At 50.4% G+C, this 1896-nt stretch overlaps 1 protein-coding gene across 12 annotated transcripts in view; it reads left to right on the plus strand.

The window, feature by feature from the left end:
• Positions 1–1896, plus strand: part of CDC42BPA (CDC42 binding protein kinase alpha (DMPK-like)) — a 202142-nt gene that overhangs the window by 199505 nt on the left and 741 nt on the right. For 11 of the 12 annotated variants that reach the window (XM_014528257.1, XM_005880129.1, XM_014528258.1 and 8 more), the window contains one exon: positions 1646–1803. In XM_014528257.1, coding sequence (XP_014383743.1) covers positions 1646–1803 — 158 coding nt within the window. Of the gene's footprint in view, positions 1–1645; positions 1804–1896 lie in introns of those variants that run through there. The other variant, XM_014528265.1, reaches the window with a different exon arrangement.

Below are 1896 nucleotides of genomic sequence, written 5' to 3' on the forward strand. Positions count from 1 at the left end.
TGCACGAGTGTTCCTTTTTCTCCACATCCTCTCCAGCACTTGTCATTTGTGGATTTGTTGAATGGTAGCCATCTGACAGGTGTGAGATGGTACCTCATTGTTGTTTTGATTTGCATCTCTCGGATGATTACTGACTTTGAGCATGTTTTCATGTGTCTCTCGGCCTTCATACTGTATGTCTTTTTTCAAAAAGTAGCTACTTACATCCTTTGCTAATTTTTTGATTGGATTGTTTATCTTCCTTTTGTTAAGTTGTATGAGTTCCCTGTAAATCTTGGAGATTAAACCCTTATCAAAGATAACATTGGCAAATATGTTTTCCCATGCAGAACGTATGCTCTTATTGTTTTCTTGATGGTTTCTTTCGCTGTACAGAAGCTTTTTATTTTGATGTAGTCCCATTTGTTTATTTTCTCCTTAGTTTACCTTGTCTTGGGAGCTGTATCGGTAAAGATATTGCTACAACAAATGTCTGCTATTTTGCTGCCTGTGGATTCTTCTAAGATTTTTAGGTTTCCTGTCTTAGTTTAAGTCCTTTATTCATTTTGAGTTTATTTTTGTGTATAGTGTAAGTTGGTGGTCTAGTTTCATTTTTTTGCATGTATCTGACCAAATTTCCCAGCACCATTTATTGAAGAGACTGTCTTGACTCCATTGTATGCTCTTGCCTCCTTTGTCAAATATTAATTGAGCATAATGGCTTGGGTCGATTTCTGGGTTCTCTGTTCGGTTTCATTGGTCTATATGTCTGTTCTTGTGCCAGTACCAGGCAGTTTTGAGAGCTGTGGCTTTGTAATACAGCTTGATACCTGGATTGTGATCCCTCCAATGTGGTTCTTCACCAGGGTCTTTTTTGACCAATGATCTTAATATTGAAGCACACACAGCAAGATTAAAACATTTTCTAAGCAAAAATTTAAAACTAATAGGGAATGCCCAGAGCTTCAAGTACTAACAGTAGCCCAGTGTTCCCCAGGGTTTCTGTCATCCCTCTCACCCTCTGAGTGGTGTTAGCCTCCCTCTGGCATATCCCAACTCTCAGAGCAAAATAGATGCTTTCAAGGGAACCCACCGCATCCTGTGCTCTGGGCTCTTTGCCCTGAGAAGGAAGTTGCGTGTGTGCCTTTGTTCTGATGAGAATTCCCGGAGTGAAGGGTCAGTGATGCATCAGGGAAAGGTCCTGTTCCTCATCACTCAGCAGGCTTTTGAGTGCCCGTGTGTGCAGGTCCTGTGCTGGGCCCTGGCGAGGCAGCGGCCACTCATTAGAAGGGCAGGCACACGGACGTAACAGCGCAGATGCTGTGAAAGCTGTGGCCAGGGGCTGGGGCTCCCGGCAGTGGGAGGGACGGATTCTGTGGGAATTGTCCAGCGAGGAGGGAAGAGGCCTGGGGGAGGGCAGGGCAGGGGCCTGGGGGAGGGCAGGGCCTGGTGTGCTGCCCCCTCGCCAGGCGTCCCTGGTGCTCCCTGGAGCAGAGCAGTGTGTGAGGATCTGGGCTCTGGGGCGAACTTGGAGCCACGGTCACGCAGCTGGACTCACTGTCCATCAGCGACGGCCTTGAAGCCGGGAGGGGACCGGCGGGAAGGATGCTTGTCCTCCCCTTGGGCATCCTCGCGTCACGCTGACCTGCATGATGTGCTGCCGCAGGGACCTCCGCACAGAACGGCAGCGCCTTGAAGAGAGAATTCTCGGGAGGAAGCTACAGTGCCCAGCGCCAGCCCCTGCCGTCCCCCTCCGAGGGCTCCCTGTCGTCGGGAGGCATGGACCAAGGCAGCGACGCCCCGGCCAGGGACTATGACGGGGAGGTGAGTGGGGCGGGGTGGCCCTGTCTGGAGCCGGGCTGGGGCCCTGGGCCATGGACCCTGCACCCGCTGTAGGGCTTTGTCCCGACGAACAAC

The sequence above is a fragment of the Myotis brandtii genome, unplaced genomic scaffold (genome assembly GCF_000412655.1).
Source record: "Myotis brandtii unplaced genomic scaffold, ASM41265v1 scaffold627, whole genome shotgun sequence".
Lineage (NCBI taxonomy): Eukaryota > Metazoa > Chordata > Mammalia > Chiroptera > Vespertilionidae > Myotis > Myotis brandtii.